This window comes from Hippichthys cyanospilos, chromosome 5, assembly GCF_059441005.1.
Source record: "Hippichthys cyanospilos isolate Australia breed blue-spotted pipefish chromosome 5, RoL_Hcya_1.0, whole genome shotgun sequence".
Classification (NCBI taxonomy): domain Eukaryota; kingdom Metazoa; phylum Chordata; class Actinopteri; order Syngnathiformes; family Syngnathidae; genus Hippichthys; species Hippichthys cyanospilos.
The window spans coordinates 11,759,346-11,778,087 of record NC_142373.1 but is presented as its reverse complement, the minus strand read 5'-3'; the positions used below and the strand labels follow the sequence as shown (position 1 = coordinate 11,778,087).

The window sequence follows — 18,742 nt, the reverse complement described above, 5'->3', positions numbered from 1 at the left end:
AGTGCGTATAAACATAACTGGCGCTGAAAAAAAATAAAATAAACTGGCGCTGAAATTCTTTTTGTAAATGTCCCTGTAGTCGTGTGTGTACGTGTGAGGTTTTGGTCACAGAATAATGACTAAAGGTAAAACTGTTACTACATATTTCATACGCAAAGATTTAGAAATCTGCTATGTTGTATACATTTTATTTTGTTATTTTTATTTGACATTTTTTAAAGTAATTACTGGTTGATTTTTATTGTTGCAACGAGTTTCATCAATTTGTAAATAATAAGAAAGGTGAAATGACTCGATATTTATTCTAGTTTGTTTATGTGAAGTCACAAAATGTATTTTTATTTAAATGTTACAATGTTATTTGTAAATGGCGCTGACGTAATACTGATCTGGATTGTCTGATTGTTTGTCAATGTTTTTGTTAATTGTTCATTGTTATATTAACAAAGGCTATTTTTAAAGCATTGTAAAGAAATTGCCATTTTAAAAAAACTTCTGCTGAAAAAGGATGCGCTTTCCAGAGCGTATTCATCTGCGGGCGCTTAGAGATGACGTTACAGTAATTACGCTTGGAGGCGACGTCATTTAATTAAAGATCGCATAGATTTAATTGGTGCTAAAGAAGTGTGGTGTATAAATAAAAATCAAACACAAAACACAAACAAACTTTACTCATCGTTTTTGTGAGTATATTTCTCCCAATTATATTTAAATACAGAAGTTAGGAATGTATGTATTTCGATTGTAAATCGATTGTTTGTTTGTCAAAAATTTGCTAAGTGTAATTACTAGTTAGGTAGGTCGCATCTATCATATCACAGAAAAATCGACTTTATTATATATAAACAGTGGGTGTATTATGTTTTGTAGGAGTACAGTACTTAGATTTCCTATGGTATTTGAAGGCACCGCCGTCTGACTCCAGTCGCCTGTTGCTTGTGACGTTGCAGGCACGCAGTCTGACTCAAGACGCAAGTCAGTCAACCTCTGCGCAACATTCCCGCCTTGGTGGATATTTTTGAACAATTTACACACAAAAACAAAAAACATGCGCCACGCTTTCTTTTACACTAAGTAAATCCCCTTCTTGAGATGGAAAAGAACTCGGTAGAAGATGAGTGCGTGGATTCGGGAGCAGAAACTGCAGGGTGAGTAACAAAAAACAGGAGAAGAAATCACTACCAGATGCTCAAGCTAGACATTGCAACATGCATTGCATACATTGGGAAGGACATACATGTTGTATGTTACATGATTTCGACGTACTAATAATATGATTTGAAATGCATGTTTTCCAGACATTAACCAATGGACCTCACGAGTGGTATGTTACTGTTGTTGTGACCCAAACAAACTAGAGTGAAGAATCTCATGAGATCCAATCCGAGGAAATTTACATTTGTTGTGTAATACACTGTTCCCTCATTTAAAAAAAAAAAAAACGCAATAAGTGAAATCTGCATCTTTCTTTTATTAATTTCAGTTAGTGTATAATTTTTTATGGAATGCTTTTTCATTGATCATATTTTTTTGTTTCTTTGTTTTACCCATTATTATACAGTGTTTTTTCGTTTACAGTATATTTTTAAGATTTATTATATATTATTTTGTTTACTCTACAATGTTTTCTTTTACAAGTGCGTTTTTCCTTATCATAAATGTTTTTCACATTGTATGTTTTTTTCATTTACATTACTTTTTTACTTCTTCTTCCCTTGTTTTTCTACATTTATTATATGTTTCAAAGCGGTAAAACCATCACCATACAGTTCAGAATTTTCTAAGACAGTCATTAACATTTTCTCAGATTTCTCTCATTACATTCAATTACATTGAATCATATTTTTCAATCAAAATGAAATTTGTGTGGCATTGTGCTGTATTGGATCTCATCAGATTACATGTGTGGTACACTTTTCTATAAACCACCTGTGTGTGTGTGTGTGTCTGTGTGGTGACGTCACCGTGAGGCGTGTCCCTAATCTGTACCCGCATCGAGTCCATTTCAATTAAGGATTCCCCCGAATGGGATTAATGGCAGGGCAGATGGATTAAATAGCATCACAGTGAAGTTTGACACAGAGAGAGCGAAGCGCAGAGAATTTCACATTTTGGAAGTAATTGCCCCTTTTTTTACATTACTTGTCCAAGGCTGCTTTTTTTCCACTTCCAGTACGTCTCTTTTCTTTATTAACTCATTCAGTCAGCCTTTTTAAGACCCAGTTACACTTCTATGCAGGAAAAAAAAAAAAAAAAAAAAACCTTTTACTTCCTTTCCACACTATTTAATATGAGAGTGCAATTAAAGGAAAGTTGAGAAAATGTTAATTTCTTTCTGAGGAAATTATAAACAGTATGGCGAGGGATTTTACTGCTTTGAAACATATAATTCATGAAAAAACACCCGAGGACAAAACAGTCAAATAAATGAAAAATACTGTAAAACATATATAGTATATACCTACATATGCAGTATATTGAAAGAACACTTTAAAACATTTTTATAAATAAAATACACTTATAATAAGCCAAAAGGAACAAAAAAAAGTATAAAAACAAAAAATAAACCATAAAAATATACTGTAAATGGACCACCAAATTGTATTATAGTGGAATAAACAAGAAAAAAAGTAAGAATAAAAAATAATGCTGTGAATGGGAAGAAGACATTATACAACATAGTAAAAAAAACAAATATGTAAATGATAAACAAAACAAGCACTTGAAATAAACAAAAACATACTGTAAATATATAAAATATAGAATAAATAAAAATCATATATAATAAACTTTAAAAACTACTGCAAATGAAAAAAACGTACCATATAGGAATGAAAATAGGAAAAAGTTATGATCAAAGAAAAAGCATTAATGAATAAATAAACATACTTTAATGGAAAAAAATATGCACAAACAACGTGTAAAAAAAAATCAACTTCTACTTCGCTGATTTCACTTACTGCGGGTATTTTTTGGAACGAAACACACGTACATGGGCTTGAACGTCTGGATTCATAAAAGACGTGAAAATACGCCTTTGGTATTGAATGAATTAACAGCAATGCTATTGAATGGGGGTACAAAGTCAAACTTGAAATGTTTTCACCATTGGAGGTAGTCGCAGCCCCTTTCACACACTTTCCATGATTTTTCTACCATTCATTGCCGTTCTGCACAAACACGTAATGGGGATACGAAATCAGCCCAGGAATTTCCCGCCAGAGTCACGGCGTCGCTCCCCCACTTTGATTCTCATCCCAGCGACCAAAATTGGAGCGACGGCAGGGAAGCGGGAAGCACATCAATCCTGAAAGCCATCCCTGCTTTTCCCATTCTTTTATTTGCATTTCGGAGACATTTTTTTGGACGGAGCCGCTCGGAAGCTTAATGACAGGCGGGACGGGACCACACAGGAAGTGAATATTTGGCATTTTCCAGGCCATCGGAGCGTATTCCAAAACGTGAAGGAAGAAGTTCGGTGTCGATCCAAAGCTGGCGGGTCACACCCGAGTCAAGCCTCAAGTGCGTTGTTGTTTTTGTTGCCCGCCGGCGGCCATTGTTGTCTTTGGACTTAGCTCGCCGAGTGACTAAATTGCTTCGGCCTGCTCCAAATTGTCAGCTTGACATCTTTTTATTGTGGTTTTTCTTCTTTGTATCCTTCCCGTGCTCAATTTTATGGTTGGTGGTGTCTACGGGCAGGATTGAATAAATCATTTCCAGCGAAAACGTCTGGAACAAAGGCTGGTGACCTGCCCATTGTTTAGATGCCCTGACATTGACTGGCGACCTTTCCAGGGTGGAACCCGCTTCTCCCGCTTTCATATTGCTGCGCCTTTCACACGGAACTCAGCCAAGGGTGTCGGTTCATGCGGTTTGCAGACTGCCCGCTCATTTTTATCGCAGCTTGGGAATGGATCTCATGACTTCTGTGTGAAAGACAGGACAGAAGTTAAGAAATTTGTTATATCGGGAGAATTAAGATGTGTTTGGGCTAAATCTTTACGCTGGTTCGGGCGAAGCTTTTCGGCAAAGTGTTGACATCGGTTTGGCACGAAAGAACTGGAATTTGTATTGATTTCAGCTATATATTTTTTTCAGGGCCGATAACAATTAATTGTATTTAAGGAGGCTGATAGATACTGTATTTAGGGCCTATATTCATTTTCAGTCAAAAGAAAAATATTAGCATTAAAAACATAAATAAACAAATAAATACATAAAAAATAAATATCAAAATCAAAGCATATATGAATAAATAAATAATTAAACTTGACTTTTGAAAGTTTATGTTTATTGAACAGCAGATTTGCATTATTTAGATTTTTTTTAAACACACTTTAATGTACATATTTGTTGTAAAATTCTAACAAAAATTATAGGGAGCTCCCAGGGTCATCAGCATGTTTTTAAAAAATTGAATGAAAACTTTTTAACAGTTGCTCCTTTTTGTTTCTGCACAAAAAATATAAATAACTGAAATGTGAAATTTCCACTGACCTTTGTTTTGCTTTCAAACAAAAAAGTTAACAGTTTAATTGTGATTAAATGATATAAAGTTTGGAATGGTTTGTAAAATTATTTACAATGATGTGGAGTTTGGAGTTAATTACCTTGATGAGTTGATGTAAAACATTTTAGTAGATGGGCGAACATTTGAAGCAAAAATTTGTTTTGAGTTGAAATAAGTTTGTTACTTTTACTTTTCTGATATTTGATAACAATATTATCATTGCAGGTCTGATTACAGTCCCTTGTCATCAACAAATAGCAGTAAGTACAAAATGCAAACACACACAAACAAAAAAAAATGTTTTTTTGAAAGAAAATCTTCTTTGGTGGTCTCTTAATTCATTCAAACCCAAAGACAAATGTTTTCTTTAGCCAAACACTCCCAAAAAAAAAAAAAAAGTATAGTAGTTCGTGGGATCGAATGCCTGCGCTTTAAAAAAAAAAAAACACGTCAAATGACGTCTTTGGGACTGAATGAGTTAATTAATATTCTCCGTGACATCAGCAGCCGTGTGACGGCGCGAGCAAGTGCGCTCGTCAGCTTTGTGGGTCACGATGAGGATTAGAGCCAATTGCGGTTTGTTAATCTGCAACACAGGAAGTCCCGGCGCATGTTTGTATGCGTGTTTGGGTCACATGGTCCTGCAGCTGATCAGCAAATTACCGTCAATTACAGTCCTGTCATGGTATCAAGATTAGTTGCGTGTTACCATGGTTACGAGGAACATCCTTGTGCGGTTTGGGTAAACATTTTGATATGTGCGGGCAAAAGTTTTGACCTCGATCCTCGACACACTCATATACACACACATGGCTACACACTCATTGCGCCAATGTATACAATAAGTAACTCATAAATATGTAGACACACACACACGTACACACAGTCCTACTTGGCAGACTTGGTGTGTAATGCGTATTATTTTTTATGACATCATCATGAGTTGTGCCAGCAGTGAACACAAAGAAGAAAGGGGAAAAAAAAAAAGTGTTGTACTGCAGCAATAAAAATACGGAGCGCACCTGAATGCATCCCAGCTGCGGTGGGAAACATTCCTGCACTAACAAACTCCTAATGACACTAATGAAGCTCCACATGGGAGCCCCCCGGCCCCACACCCCTCTGGGGACTCTCAGGGAGGGTGAACAGCCATGTTGGAATTTCAGTCGCAAATGTAGTTAGGAACATTTAGTTTGCAGGGTAATTTTGAAGAGGAAAAAAAAAAAAACACTGGGGTTAGTACCCCAGTGGTTGAGTAGTTGTTGAGACAGGGAAAAATGTGGGTGTAAAATTACAGATTTGGTAGAAATTTATGGAACAGGTGTCAAACTCAAGGCCCTGTGGGGGGCTAACTCCGGTCCAGCACATCACTTTATGTGGCCCGCGAAATGCTTCTTATGACTTCAAGGTTTTGACTAAAATATTAAATTTGCACATTTAGGGGAAATAACAAGCATTTTTCCCCCTCTTTTGAACAGTTTTTATTGGCCTCGGGTCTCAAAATTAGGTAAATGGGCAAAAGTTTGGACCAGGGTGTCGAACTCATTTTCATTGTGGGTCATGTTGTAGTTATAGTTTTTGTCAGCGAGCAGGAATACATTTTAAGTGTGTTTGTCACACACCTAGCTAGTTTTGAAATGAGAGGCCAGTAAAAATTAGGAAACAGAATACTGTAGTTTTTTTTGAGACAACTTCGGTATTTTGGCCAAACTTGAAGTCAAATCAGCATTTTGTGGACCACATAAATGATGCGGCGGGCCAGATCTGGCCCCTGGGCCTTGAGTTTGACACCTGTGGTTTAGACTGATTTGGGATGAGGTTTAGAGAGGATTGGTCGAAAATATTGGGGACAAACTTTAGAATGTTTTGGACAAAGGTTTGAATTATTTTGGGCGGGACTTTTTAGAGGATATTGGTAAAAGATTTAGGCAAAATTAATTTGGGAACTAATTCTGCGGTTCCCAAAGCTCCTGTTTTTTTTTTTTACTTTTTGAGATGTTGGGTGGAAATTCCTCCTGTTGTTTTCGTTTAGGTGACGTGTGGATGGGTGACCACCAGCGGGACCCCTTCCTGGTGAGCGTGCACCTAATCGCGGACCCGGGCGAGGGCGCGGTCCTACAGCGGGCGGCGGACCGCGTGCTGGCGCGGCTCCACCCCGAGCTGCAGCTCTTCAGGGTGTCGGAACGCGCCGCCACCTCCGAGCTCCCTCGACCCAAGCGCCACCACGGGTACCAGGGGGCCGCCCCGCAACCGGCACTGGCGGTCATTCTGTTCCTCCAAGAGGGCGGCGGCGGCGAGGAGCTCGGGCATCCGCCTTGGCGATACCACCACAGCGAGGAGGTCAGTGGAGGTCGGCGCTTGGGGATGGCGTCCACGCAGGATTTCTTCACACTGGGTCCCGGAACCCCGCTGTGGGCTTTGAGGAGGGTGCGCTACGGGAAAGGGATGCTCCGTTTGACGCTGTACTGTTGCCATGACAACTATGCCCACACGGTGCGCCTGTACAAGCTTCTGCTGGGCCGCCGGCTGGCCCACAAGAAGCAGGACTTCTGCTTCATGGTGGTCTACGCCAACCCCCACTTGGAGGTCCAGATGGCTTTCAGGAGGTTGCCCAGGGGGAGGTCCCCCATTCCGCTGGACTCCGCCGTGGTGGAGGTGAGGGTGCGAGACGTGGGCGCCCTGGTGCCACTTCTGCCAAACGCGTGCCGGCCCATCAGTGACGTGAGGTGGCAGACGCAAGACTATGACGGGAATAAGATACTACTGCAGGTCAGAACCTCGCCTCCGCTCTCCTTTGTCTCGTCTTCCGGTCTTCTTGTTTTCTGTGGTCTTTTCTATTCTTGTTTTTTCTTTGTTTTTATCCAATTTTTGATACTTTCCCGTGGTCTTCTCGGGATCTCCGATTGCCACTGGTCTTCTCATCTCTCGTGTCCTGTCTTTGCTTGTTTTGTCTCTGCGTTTCATCTTCAGTTCTGCTCTCAGTCTTCTTGTCTCTGGCGTTGTCTTCTTTTCTCATGCTCTTGTCTAAGTTTCTCCATTTCTTTGATCTTGTATTCGCGCCTCTTTTTTTTCCTTGTTTTTTGTCCTGTTTTTGCTTGTTTTGTCATCTTTTGTGATCCTCACCTCCTCTCTCATCTTTTCATCTCTGGTCTTGTCCTCTTTTCTCAAACGACCTTGTGTAGACTTCTGTTTTTTTGTTTTTTTTTTTCAATTTTGTCTCATTTTCACTGGACTTGTCTCATCTTGGCTTTTTTTTCTCTCGTCTTCCTTTCTCTTCTTCTTTGGGGGGGGGGGGGGGGGGGGGGGGGGTCAGTGGGCTCTAGGTGGCAGGAGATTAGTTTGGAAAGTTGAATCAGATTAAGCATCAGTCCATTAGCGCTATTGGAGGCTAACAATGAACTAATGTTTGGTGACAACCATGCTCAAGTGACAGATGCTCTTAAGCTCATTTTCTACAGTTTGTTAGTGCTTGATTATAAATTTTACACCCCGGTCCTGCCTTTTCGCACAGAACTGAGGAACACATTTTGTTTAGCACAAATGAATTGCAATTCTGTCCTATTTGGTTTAGGATTGTTTTGGAAACTAAATGTCACCTTTTGGGTTTCTTCTGTCCTGTTCAGGTACAAGGTGCTCACTGGAGCCGGCGGCATCATCATCCCCATCGGGCGGCGCCCCGCAGCAGGGTTCCGCATCATCAGGCGTCCCTGCGCTCCTTGCCATTATGCGACGAGGAAGACTTCTTTCCCGAGTGGTTCCATCCCTCGGAGGTCCGTGGAAGGGGCAGACGCTCCGATTCGCTTTTCTCCCTGCCCAACCTGAGCTCCTCGCCGGGACCGCCGGCCAGCCCGCCTCGCCGGGACCGTCGCGGCCGCTCCCTCCAGCGGAGCGCCTCCCTCGTCCCGCCCTTTCGCCTCAATGTGGACACCCTGGTGGGCGCCGAGGAGACGGATGTGGACACGGGGACCACCGTCCGAGCGGGCGGCGTGGACCTCAGCGTGGTGTCGGCATACGTCCACCAGGCGGGCCCGCCGCCAGCTCACTCTCGCCATCTCCAGGCAGAGGGAACAACAAATGGACAACAAAACAGGAAAGGTTCCAATGGACCCCGCAATGGGGCTCAAAAAGAAGAAGTTGAGGAATTCTACATTTGATGTGGAGCAAAATGCGGCCCATGGGGCATGGTGGTATACTTTGGCCTATTTTTAGACGGTGTTATTGTCATCATTCTTTATTTCATTTGTGCGGGGCGGTGGCAAATATTTCCTTAACATGAATGTTAACAACGTGTAAATTCATATTTAATTAAATGACTTAATAGTCACAGTTAATGTACAAATAAAGCTAAGTCTTTTTTTCCATTTGTTTGGCAATACTTTTTTTTTTTTTTTTTTACATACTTTGGCCTGATGGAAAATCAACATGGACGAAATCATTGTCAAATACAATAGCTATGCTACATAATATACATTCAGATAACACCGGGGAAGTACAATTACAATAACTGGACTCTTTAATAGGTGTAAATTTCAATCAAAAGTGAAAACTATTAGGGTCTACATTGTGCCAATGTAAATAATAAAGTGACGGTGAGTGTAAACACTTGATAAAAATGGATAAAATAGATTATTTTTGGCGTTGACGTTGCAAACAACGGTATGGAAGTACTATACTGCCCTCTTGTGTTTACTTTGTGACTTAGACACAACTGTCCATACATTGGGATTGACTTCAACAATGACCTGAAGATGGAGTCAACGTCAAAAGATTAACAGCTGTCTGTCACGTTTGCATAAATAAAGTTCTTCATTAGGATAGTGCACAGAGGGGAAAAAAAAAATGTTACTGTGAGTTTCAAACTGTGTCAATGGCACTAGAGAATATTACGCCATCTTGGTGTGCCATATGGAGTGGAACGTTTCACAATTTTTCCCAATTGAATGGTCCACCAATTTGACACTTTATCGTTTCCGCCATTTTGTCACTAATTGGAACGTTTCGCATTTAGCAATAAAAAGTTACAACCAAAAGTTTTGTTCACTGGAACATTCTAACATGTAAGTGAAACGGTTTTACCATTTTATGATTGGTACGTTTTATGTTTTATCACAAAATGTTCTGCCATTTTGTTACTGGGGCATTCCCACATTTTTTCAATGGAACAATCTTCCCATTTGTCGGTCAGCGGAATGTTCTACTATTTTGTCAAAGAAATATTTGCGCTGTTTTGTTGGAATGTACTACCATTTAGACAATTGAACGCTTCCACTATTTTGACGCTGGAACATTCCACCATTTTGTAAGTGAAACATTTCCATCACTTTCGTCATTTGTCACAAGAACATCACAGGAACTTTCTTTCATTTTGTCGCCCGGCGGAATGTTCCACCATTTTGTTAATGGAACTCTGTCATTTTCTAAATGAAATGTTTCCACTATTATGTCGCTGGAACGTTCCGCCATTTTGTAGGTGAAACATTTCCACCATTAGGTCACAGGAACCTTTCACATTTTATCATCGGAACGTGCCGCCATGTTGTCCCTGGAACATCACTGGACGAAACGTTTTTTTCACTAGAACGTTCCGCCATTTTGTCAAGGTCTGCACCTGTGCCTCGCCCTCTGGACCGTCCCGCCACTGTTTCCATTCTCACCGGCCGTCAACCTCACCAAAACATTTTGTTACCTCCTGAGAGTGTTCCAAACATTTTTGCCCACGCCACCATGCTGCAGCGCCATTTGTTCGTGGTCACTGTGAGCCAGAGCGTTCCAGTAGCTTTCCAAGCATGGCCAAGAAGGCCTGATTAAACGCATTAGTTGCGTCCAGCTCTTGTCTCCTGAGCGTTTCCTCCATCTCCCTGGACATCCTCATCTCCTCCAGGGCCAGCTGGAAGTGTTCAGCTCTCTGCTGTATTTGAAGCTCCTGAAGGCGGACGGCGCGCTCCTGCTGCGCCTCTTCTACACGGTGGTGAGTCACGTCGGCCGAGTGAATCTCCCGCAGGACGGCCACCAGGTCAGAGTCGCGCGGCGCCCTCCGACGTCCATCTTGGAGGACAAGAGAAGGTGAAACAGTATCAATGAAATCAGCACAGTGGGCAATTTTGGGACCATTCCTAGCATCATACTATTACGACCAACGTCAAAGCATCGGATTGACGTACTACGCTTTGGTGGTGAAAACTCAGGCACGCTGATGTCATCGTCGTCTTCTATATCGGTGTCCATCTCCGAGTGTTGTGGCAGGGTGGGCGTGGATTCTGGGAACGCCGCGGGGTCGCCTTTGGGACTCAAGGCGCCGTTTTCCAGTGATGGGCTTTCCAATGGTGGGCTCAAATCTTAAAGGGAGTCAGGTGATGTCATTCATAGGATTCATAGGAAGGAATTCACAAGATTTTTGTGCAGTATTCTGATCATTTTTGGGACAGTCCACATCAATCTTGCAGTATTTTAGCCAATGGATGGCACAGTCTTAGTACTGTGATAACGAAGTGGTCATGACATGCTGAAATTTGACATGTTATGGGTGAAATTTCAGCCCCGTAGCTTCTTCTTTCAATGTGTTTCATGACATTTCATGACAGGTGGTTGTGGGCAGTGACAGGTGATGACGATTATAAAGATAGATCAAAATGAGGGCCAAATTTTTTTTTCCCGTCGGGCTTAGGCTGTGGTTTCTAAAATGTTTTTGTCATTCGGCGGTCCGTCGGTCAAACGTCGGCGACGGACCAACGGACAGTCTGTCAGTACCAACGGAATGCCCGCCGGTAGCAACTGGTGTATTAATTTGTGTAAAACAAAAATAAGTATGTTTAAAGTGCCCAGCATACCGTCGTCGATAATGACTTCCAGGAAAGTGGAGTCGTCCCTGTGGCGGTTCCCGTTATCCCGGTGTCCGTAGATAGCATCCATATGACCGAACCACTTCCAGCTCTTGCGGTTGTTGCCTCCGCGGGAGTTGCTGTCCTTGATGGCCCGGTAGTCACTTTTGAGCTTCTTCAGTTTCTCGCGGCACTGGCGAAATGTCCTGTTGTAGCCGAACGAGGCCATTCGCTGGGCCAGCTCGCGGTACACCTTCTCGTTGCGAGTGCCGTCCAACTCCACTTGGATCTTCTCGTCGGCTACCAGGACAAGGAACTGCGTCACCTCGCTCACCGACCACGGGATAATCTTGTGCGGCGCCATCAAGGGGAAAAAGAATAACACCGAAGAAGGACGACGCGGAAAAAAATCGGCAGCAAATGGGTTTGCGTTTTATTGGACTGTACTGGTGTAAATATGTCTACTGTCGCGTGGTGATGACGTAACCGTGTGGATTTCCTCCACCAATGTACGACGGGCAGTCGATGACGTCACAGAATTGTTTATAAACATTACCGCTCTTGAATTAAACAGCAACTTTTAATCGTCAATGGCTGAAAACTCTAAATATTTAAAGATCCTATTCGTTTTTAGTCATTTTTAGATTAATTAATTACGTTTTTTTCTCGTTTTTTTTTCATTTGAGTTCCTGTTTTTTTAATTTATTGAGTAACTTATTTTGGGTTGATTCATTTGAATATTCATTTATTGAGATTTTATTCATTCTGTCATTAAATGTATTCACAAGTTCTTTTCTTTATTCTCGTTATTGAGACACTTTATTCAGTGCTTACTTTTAATGTCTGAGCCATTTTGGTCATTTATTTCTTCACTGACATTTGTGTTTTGAGTAATGTTACTTTTTTTTGTTATGTACTCATTTTTGTTGTGTTGCAAACTTATTTGAAGTCACATATTATTTTTTTTTACATATTGTTTTAATTTAGTCACCCAATCAATGTATCATTTCTCTTTGTATTTAGACATTTATTTACATTTAGTGTTTTATGGTAAAAAATGTATTTATAACCGATTTTATGTATTTTATTTGAAAGATTATTCATTTGATTTTTTGATGGTTTCATTTCCTGTATTTATTTTAGAGCTTTCTTGCAGTTATTTATTCAATTATCAGTAATGCACTATATTTATTTATATATTCAGTCGTATCTATTGCAGGATGTTTATTTTTTATTGGTTATTTATATTCATGCATTTCAAGTCCTGTACATTTATTGCTTTACCCATTGAGTGAAATGAAAATAATTCGTCTCAAGGTCAAAAACAAAACAAAAAAAAGCTGACCACTAATGCAATGCGAAAGTGTAAAGAAAGCTGAGTTCACATGAGGACTTTTGAAGAATACGTTTGAAAAATGCTGGACATTTGGGAGGCAGCGCTGCCTATTAAATACGTATTCACATTCCCGCCCGGTTTGGGATTTGTCCCCGCTGGTTCCCATGCTCCTTCTCGCGCCACGCTCTCCCCGCCGCGATGCGGCGCCGGCGTGGGACAGCTCCACCTCCGTCTAATCCTCAGCGGCGTACCTGGCACATCGCAATTGCGACACCGGCCAGCGGTCACCCCTAATCCACCAGCATGTAGGCCACCAGAAACAACATCAGTGCCTCTACCGCAATTTAATGGGAGCGGAACAGACCAATGTGTCTTTGAGAATTCATCAAGAACCTCAGTCTCGTCGATGTTCATGAAAATATGTTAGGATTCAAATGTTTGTTAAGGTCGCTTGAATACTTTAAAATTGATAAAAACATGTAAGGTTAATAAAGGACGAAAGTTTTTTTGATATTTCATTGATATATTCATTGAGGATTCAAGTATTTGATGCTCATGAGAATATTTTATTTGTCAAGATTTAAGTGTTTTTGATGTTTATGAAAGAACAGTGTTCCCTGAGGGTTGTGTTTTGTTGTTTGTGAAACATGCGGGGACATTTAGGACTGGAGCATGCTTGTGTTAAACACAAATTTTCCTGATTGAGAATCTTAGTCTTTGATGTTCATGAAATGTTGACTCAAGTGGTTTTGATGATTTGTTGGGTTTACTGAAGACTTTAATGTTGACAAAAACTTAACTGAAGTGTTCTTGATATTTCAGAAAATATGATACATTCACAGAGGATTAAAGTGTATTAAGTTGGGTAAAGATTTACGTGTCTTTGATGTTGATGAAATGACATTCAGTAGTAGGTTCATTGAGGATGATGTGTTTTTGTTGTTTGTAAAACAACACACGGATGTTCATTTAGTACCGGAACATTCACGCGTTAAGCACACACTAAGAACCTTCGTCTTTGATGTTCATGAAAATGTTAGGCTTCCTTAAGCAGCTGTTTTTTGTTTTTTTTTGTAAATATGTATGTTAGGTTTACTGAAGATTAACGTTGATTAAAACATGTCAACTCAAGCGTTCTTGATATTGCTTAAAACATGACACTGAGGATTTTGGTTCGGTTTAAGTGTCTTTGATATCAAAAGCAGATACTGGTTTCAAGACTTATGTGTCTGAAAGCATATATCTGGGTTATTGCTAGCTCATTGTCTTTGATGTTTATGACAACTTAAGTGTCCTTGATGCTTATGTAAATGCATCGGGTTGACTATAGCCTCAAGTGTCTTTGATGCCTTTGATAATGTTCATGAAACTGTATGTTTGGTTGTATCCGGTATGTTTTAAAATGTGTGTGTGTGTGTGTGTGCACGTGCGTCCTTACATGTGGCAAGTTGGGGTGGGCGGGCGTCTTCCCGTTCGGCCCCACCCACCCGGCGGCTCCTTGCGGCCCCGGAGGATGGTGCGCACCCCCAGCCGGCGGGTGGGCGGCTGGTACGGAAGTTGGTGGTACGGACGTCGCCGCCTCCGCCGGCGGCGGTAGCAGCAGCTCGGAGCCGAGGGTCCCCCCTTTTAAGTGGTCTCATGACTGCGCAGGAAACAGCGAACGACTGCAAGCAGGAAGCATCCCAACACTCACAGGTATTTATTTCATTCAACCACATTTTGTGTTTTACTTCATGCATAAAATAATGTGCGCTATGATGGGCATGATGAGAATCATTAAGGGAAATATGTATATGCCACTATTTTATTAGCAACACTGTACTTTCTAAAGAGTTTTGTTATTGTTTTAGATGATCATTACAAATACTTCGTACGATTGTTCATTTTTTGGAATAAAATACCAATAACACATCGTATAGGTTTTGTCAATCATAAAACATAAATGCCAATGAAATGTGAATACGTTTAACAAAAATATGACGATACCAAATATAATTTTAATGACTTTTTACATATTTGCTTATATTACATTAAATGTTTTATAAAAAGATGACCATTATGACAATATTTGATATTTTCCCATTAGTGATACTGAGAGAAGTATAAAAATTCAAAAGGAACGAAATACAATGAAAACGAGAATTACAATATATTGGATGTCAAGGTACTGTATGACAATAATTGATTATTGCATATGAATTATTTAACACTATAGGTTTATTATAAATATTATAAATAAATATAAATAAGATAGAAATATTATTGTATGTCCAGCTGCAGTGGAAAATGATTAACTACTGCATATGCAAAAATATACATATTACATGGCTAATTTTGCTGTTTTATATTATGAGGAAATTGATGATTTTCAAGATTGTCACTATGAGCATGCAAGTTGTGATACCTGATGATTCTCCCAAAACACTGAGTCACATTACGTCTTGTTACACCACTATTTCTGTGTCACGTACATATTTAAGATTTATTTTTTACACATTTAGAGAGCATGCAATAATATTTACATTTCTTCATTGATGAAAAGATTTAGGACGAAAACAACAAAAAGATGCAGAAAGCCTCAACTAACCAAAGCAAAGTCCTTACATGATCTGACCTAATACTTTTGCTCATGTGGAATGGAAATAGTAAACACTTGCTGTCTTTTTCCAGAACCATTAAACATTGAGATGTGTTGCCTTCCTGCGTCCGCCATCTTGGCTCTACTTTTCCTGGCGTCCCCGGCCAGGGGCACCGGCAGCCTGCAGGCCAGCCTGAGGCATCGGCAAGGCAGCTTCGCCATGGCGTTGTACCGCGCCGTGACCGAGGGCCGCGCCGATGCCAACCTGGTGGTGTCGCCGTCCGGCGTGGCGTCAGCCCTGGGCCTACTGCAGCTCGGCGCCCGGGGCAACACCAGAGCCCAGCTGGAAGCCGGCCTGGGCTACGACATCAACGGTACGGCGCGGGCCAGCGCCGTTGGTACCAGGCGGGGTTGCGGCTCGCCCGAGGAGGGTCCGGAGCTGTGATACCCGCCTCCACGCACCGCACCGCTAATCTCATTACGCATACGCCTGCTTGAAAACCGCCGGGTTAAGAGGTCGCCGCGGTTAATTACGAGCAGGGCCGGAGCTTCTAAGCGACAAAGTCTAACGTCACGCTTGTAATGACTACGACCGAAATGTTTCGTAAATTAGCTTCAACGTTTGTTGAATACGGGGGCAATCATCCATCCCGCCATTTTTTTAGAGCCGCTTATCTTCACAAGGGTCGCTGGTGCCTATCCCAGCTGACTGTTGGCAATAGATTTTTGAGGAATTTTTGTGGGTCTACTCCTGCCTACCAAATTTCATGTTGCCACATGATACTGGCTTTGGGGCTGAATTTTCCAAACCGCGTTTGTTCACAGATGCTCACGTGCGAGACCTGCTACTGCAGTGGCAGTCGGAGGTGAACAACAGCAGCGGTCCAATGGGATCGAAAGAGGCGTGGCTACAGCAGACATGCGCCCTATTGGTACAGAGCAGCATTAAACTAGCCGTCGGATTCACGCGTAACGCTGAAACCTGGGCTGACGTCAGCGTGATGAGAGATCACCAGCAGCAGAACAACTCTCTCAGCGGTAAGGCTAACCATTAGCATCCACACACAAACAAGTAGCATACACATGGAAGCAAATAGCGTTTTTCAGCTAAACGGTAGCACGGCCGAGAAAAATTGCCATGTTAAAAACTAGAACTGTAATGCTAAGAAAAAGCATCGCCAGGCTAACAGGTTAGCACCCTAGGGCTACCAATGAGCATCCTTTGGTTGTCATAGTAACATATTGAGTACTGTATGGTTCCCTGTGTCCAGATGAGGCATGGCTCCCCCTACAGGCTGGAAGCAGCAGCGGCGACCTTTCAGGGTCTGGTGAGGTTCAACAAGCTGAGGCCTCGGCATCGTTATCGTCGCCATCATTATCGGCATCTTCGTCCACCTGGCCATCCGGCCAGCAGATGGCGTTGCTGAGCACAGTTGCATTCAGGGGCACGTGGCAAAAGCAGTTCCACGCTGTCAACACACACAACCTTCACTTTCTGCACTTGGATGGCAGCACGGTCAAAGTACCCATGATGCACCAGGCCACCGAAGTACGCTTTGGTAAGATAATCGTGCTGTCGATGCTAGTTGTTAGCTTAAGGATGTTTGTGATTTCTCCAAGAATATCAATTATTTGTTCACAAATTGGTACCTCACTTACAAACATCTCTAATTACAAAAATTCAGGTTACAAATTACTTCCGAAAGGAATTAATTTCATACGGTACCACTGTACAACTTAGTTATCTCAGACACTACCGTTAACATTAGTCGAGATTTATTAGCATGTGCATTCTACTTGTTGATCTACAAATGATAATTGTTATCCTGTGTAGATACTGACTGCTGACTTGATGATTCTACTTTTCAACTCAAAGATGGCAGTTGTTATTCTATTTCTTTTTGTTAGCCTGGTGATACAAATCAGTAGTCTCGTATTGCTACTTATTATTTAACCTTAACAGTGCAGTTGCAAACCTGGTGGTTTTAGTTATTGGAGACTGTATTTGTTAGGTCAAGGGTGCTAGTTTTTAGCATGGATATGCAGCATATCCATGCTAAAAACTAGCACCCTTGACCTAACGTGGTGCCCATTACATGTACATAACATATTTCACTTGAGTTACTCATTTACTACAGCTGTTCCTTAATTATTGATAGAAATCATTAACATGATCGGTATCTTCACATAAACGGGTGCCCTTCATATTTGTCGGTATCAAAGAAGAAACTCTCACTTTCAAAAAGGTTGGTGACCCTTGTGCTAGGTGTTAGCCTGCAGGTAATATAGTACACACAGAGGTGGTTTAGTACACATATAGTAAATATGCTTGATTAGCCATGAGGCTCTAAAAATCAAAATGTTGATGTTCCTATTCAGGTCAGTTCCTAACACCATCAAACCAAAGGTACTCAGTACTGGATCTGCCCTACTCTGGTCTGTCCCTGAGCCTCCAGGTGGTCCTCCCTTCGGACCGCAAGACCCCCTTGGCCTCCCTGGAGGCTCAGCTAAGTTTTCGTCAAGTCGCTTCTTGGGAGGCCGGCCTGCGCAGGACCAAGATGGATGTCTTCCTACCTAGGTGACCAATTGCAGGGCATCGTCATCATTACAAACCTTTTTCCTGGTTGTCATAATTTGTGCTTGTTTAGGTTCAAGATGCACAATAAGTTGAATTTGAGGTCCATGCTTCCTGCCATGGGAATCGGAGACGCTTTCAACCCATCGAATGCTGACTTTTCAGGGATTTCAGGTCTGTGCGCTCAGGCTATGTGGAAAAACTACATGTCTGATAGCGGTTCCAAAAAGCTGAGTTTGCGTGTGCAGCTGAGGACTCACTGTACGTGTCGGATGCCTTCCATGACGTCACTATCGAAGTCACGGAGGAAGGAACCAAGGCGGCCGCAACTACGGGTAAGTGATGACGCCATGGCATTGGCAGTTATGGTTATTTCCACAATTTGCCAGATCACTTCAACAGTTTGTCTTGTCACGTTCCAGCTATGGTGCTGTTAAAACGGTCCCGCTCTCCCGTCTTCAAGGCAGACCGGCCTTTCCTATTTCTACTGAGACATATTAAAACAGGTAATTTTGATTTTTTTTTTTTGCGCTTAGCTCATTTGCTAGCATCAGCACTTATGTTGCCGTGCCCAATTTTATCATAATCCCAAAATTGGGTGTGTATATATTACACACACAATACGCATGCATTTGAGACATTCAGACAATTTTGTGTATTTTTCAACAGGATCCATTTTGTTCATGGGCAGAGTGATGAACCCAGCCGAGCAATTGCTTTGAGATGTTTATACCGCGACACACGCATACATACATGTGAGCAAGCGCGCACACACACATAATATTTATTTGCAGGCAATCCGGAAGAGGGACAATATTTTTGTAAATGTGTAAATAAAATTTTATTACATTTTTTTACACTTGCTATGCCTATTGTTTCCTTTGTGACTCCCTATTTATTTTTTTCCAAACTGACACAGAGAGAC

General features: G+C 41.6%; 3 protein-coding genes across 6 annotated transcripts; 2 read left to right on the top strand and 1 right to left on the bottom strand.

The window, feature by feature from the left end:
- Window positions 1-943: 943 nt before the first annotated feature.
- fam124a (family with sequence similarity 124 member A) lies at window positions 944-8,871 on the top strand. 2 transcript variants are annotated; one of them, XM_088414493.1, is made up of 5 exons: window positions 944-1,148; window positions 1,299-1,324; window positions 4,736-4,770; window positions 6,543-7,279; window positions 8,134-8,871. In XM_088414493.1, the coding sequence occupies exons 4-5, from the start codon at window positions 6,554-6,556 to the stop codon at window positions 8,662-8,664; spliced, it is 1,257 nt and encodes a 418-aa protein (XP_088270619.1). In that variant the 5' UTR covers window positions 944-1,148; window positions 1,299-1,324; window positions 4,736-4,770; window positions 6,543-6,553; the 3' UTR covers window positions 8,665-8,871. The 2 variants fall into 2 exon arrangements, with proteins under 2 accessions (XP_088270619.1, XP_088270620.1); XM_088414494.1 differs by lacking the exons at window positions 944-1,148; window positions 1,299-1,324 and having other exon boundaries at window positions 1,822-4,770.
- On the bottom strand, window positions 1,516-13,048 carry LOC148423528 (uncharacterized). Of its 3 annotated transcripts, none has more exons than XR_015865572.1 (4): window positions 11,338-13,048; window positions 10,675-10,845; window positions 8,107-10,555; window positions 1,516-3,926 (listed from the first exon to the last, which is right to left on the bottom strand). XR_015865572.1 is itself a non-coding variant. In XM_088414496.1 (3 exons), exons 1-3 carry the CDS (start codon window positions 11,690-11,692, stop codon window positions 10,260-10,262), a joined length of 825 nt encoding a protein of 274 aa, XP_088270622.1. In that variant the 5' UTR covers window positions 11,693-12,743; the 3' UTR covers window positions 7,948-10,259. The 3 variants fall into 3 exon arrangements, 1 of the variants encoding a protein (XP_088270622.1); XR_015865571.1 differs by having other exon boundaries at window positions 1,518-3,926; window positions 10,672-10,845; window positions 11,338-12,743; XM_088414496.1 differs by lacking the exon at window positions 1,516-3,926 and having other exon boundaries at window positions 7,948-10,555; window positions 10,672-10,845; window positions 11,338-12,743.
- Window positions 13,049-14,215: 1,167 nt separating this feature from the next.
- Window positions 14,216-18,679, top strand: serpine3 (serpin peptidase inhibitor, clade E (nexin, plasminogen activator inhibitor type 1), member 3). The gene is made up of 9 exons (XM_088414492.1): window positions 14,216-14,359; window positions 15,335-15,616; window positions 16,068-16,280; window positions 16,514-16,801; window positions 17,622-17,820; window positions 17,891-17,991; window positions 18,066-18,152; window positions 18,240-18,323; window positions 18,487-18,679. Exons 2-9 carry the CDS (start codon window positions 15,352-15,354, stop codon window positions 18,537-18,539), a joined length of 1,290 nt encoding a protein of 429 aa, XP_088270618.1. The 5' UTR covers window positions 14,216-14,359; window positions 15,335-15,351; the 3' UTR covers window positions 18,540-18,679.
- The last annotated feature ends 63 nt before the right edge of the window (window positions 18,680-18,742 follow it).

Excerpts from the sequence above, each read along its gene's own strand:
- fam124a (XM_088414493.1), top strand. The coding sequence starts at position 6,554 with ATGGGTGACCACCAGCGGGACCCCTTCCTGGTGAGCGTGCACCTAATC. Across the intron at positions 7,280-8,133 it reads GGAATAAGATACTACTGCAG|GTACAAGGTGCTCACTGGAG; the intron begins GTCAGAACCTCG and ends TGTCCTGTTCAG.
- LOC148423528 (XM_088414496.1), bottom strand. The coding sequence starts at position 11,692 with ATGGCGCCGCACAAGATTATCCCGTGGTCGGTGAGCGAGGTGACGCAG. Across the intron at positions 10,846-11,337 it reads GGAAGTCATTATCGACGACG|ATTTGAGCCCACCATTGGAA; the intron begins GTATGCTGGGCA and ends ACTCCCTTTAAG. Across the intron at positions 10,556-10,671 it reads GTTTTCACCACCAAAGCGTA|ATGGACGTCGGAGGGCGCCG; the intron begins GTACGTCAATCC and ends TTGTCCTCCAAG.
- serpine3 (XM_088414492.1), top strand. The coding sequence starts at position 15,352 with ATGTGTTGCCTTCCTGCGTCCGCCATCTTGGCTCTACTTTTCCTGGCG. Across the intron at positions 16,281-16,513 it reads GCAGAACAACTCTCTCAGCG|ATGAGGCATGGCTCCCCCTA; the intron begins GTAAGGCTAACC and ends CCCTGTGTCCAG. Across the intron at positions 17,992-18,065 it reads TGACTTTTCAGGGATTTCAG|CTGAGGACTCACTGTACGTG; the intron begins GTCTGTGCGCTC and ends TTGCGTGTGCAG.